The 1,557-nt window shown below is 24.3% G+C and overlaps 1 protein-coding gene across 1 annotated transcript; it reads right to left on the bottom strand.

Annotated features, from left to right (window-relative positions):
• Positions 1-6: 6 nt before the first annotated feature.
• On the bottom strand, positions 7-1,468 carry LOC111033989 (transcriptional regulator of yeast form adherence 4-like; the record flags this gene model as incomplete). The annotated part of the gene is made up of 3 exons (XM_022314983.1): positions 1,143-1,468; positions 863-955; positions 7-62 (listed from the first exon to the last, which is right to left on the bottom strand). Coding segments are annotated over exons 1-3 (309 nt in total), but the record flags the coding sequence as incomplete, so codon positions are not given.
• Positions 1,469-1,557: the final 89 nt, after the last annotated feature.

Below are 1,557 nucleotides of genomic sequence, written 5' to 3'. Positions count from 1 at the left end.
ATTTGCTGCTTCATTCGAATTTTCCGTATGATATGGGCGCTTATGACCATTGCGAGATTGAACTGAAAAAAAAAAAAATTTTTTATTATTGTATTGCTAAACATTATAGAAAAGCGTGTTACAGCTTGAAAATCTGTAAAAGTTTTTAATCAGATAGAAAAGATAAATAAAATGCCTATTTATGTTTTTATTGGTATTATATTAAATATGTTTATGTTTTTCATAGAAAAATAAGATATTCATATTGTGTTGTTATATATGTATAATATAGTCAAATATAAATATATCTGTTTATACTTTAAAATATATATAATAAAATAAAATAATTTATGTATGTTTTTAATAGCGTTATAACAATAATCGTATGGAAATATTTTCAATTAATATATTATTAGATGAATTTATTAAAATTATTGAACAATTTTACGAACATTTTTAATATATATATATACATATGATCTTAACGGGTTTAACTATGATAATTATAGGATTTATCAGGACTTTATCAAAATTATTACATGTTTTCCATGATTTTATACAACTTAGTATATTTTTTTCTATTTTTGTTAAGAAATGATGATGTTTCCGTATGTTTTTATGTACCTATTTTCACTAAGATGCTTATATTTTAACAGGTATTGTTTTATGCGGTTTTGAAGAAAAAAAACTAATAGAATTTTTTATTTTAAATATTTTGAAAGGTATAAAGCAATATTTATTTTAATTTCATCGAAAAAGTAATATTTCTACATGAAGTGTTCTATTTTTTATAAAATAGGTACCTAATATACTATCTATAATAACCTAAGTAAGTTATATATATATATATATATACATATAAAGTTATGAATAATATATTTACCATTATAATCGTAAATATGTTCAGCTGGCTTAAAAAAATCTTGAATTTCTTGCTTGGTTATGGTTGATTGTTGTCGAACTACATTATTCGAACCTGAAAATAGTATTATTATTAATTAGATACTTGAATAAATTACATTTTATTTAACACCTTTATTGTTATATATTTCCTTTAGGTAGTATAACGTATGTATGTTGTATTAAATAATTAAACATGATATACGTAGCCTTGATTAAATATATTTTATCTAATAAATCTGTAAATAGTTAAAAATACTTACGATGTTTATCCTTGCTATGTCTGATGAGGTTATCTTTTCGCGTGAATATTTCTGAGCATATACTGCATGAAATCTTTTTGGAAACATCGTGTGACTTGGCATGTCTTTGTAGGCTACTGATCCTAGTAAAGGTCTTATCACATATACTACACGAGAACATGATTAGAAACTCGCGAAACAAGACTTTACCCTTCAACGAATTGATGGATAATGAATTATAGAAAAATATATTATACTTTAAATAACAGTGTGAAATAGTGTTATCGAAGCGAATTATTAACGTATTCGCTAATAACAGAACTAGCGGTAAGAAAATGAACTACGGTGTCCATTAAGGGGGAATATCCGATTGAATTATTAACAAATTCCGTTGGATCGCGCTACTAGTATTCAGAATCACGTAATTCTCCTACTC

The sequence above is a fragment of the Myzus persicae genome, unplaced genomic scaffold (genome assembly GCF_001856785.1).
Source record: "Myzus persicae strain clone G006 unplaced genomic scaffold, MPER_G0061.0, whole genome shotgun sequence".
NCBI lineage: Eukaryota > Metazoa > Arthropoda > Insecta > Hemiptera > Aphididae > Myzus > Myzus persicae.
The sequence above is the reverse complement of the archived record's forward strand: the minus strand, read 5'-3'. Positions and strand labels throughout refer to the sequence as shown.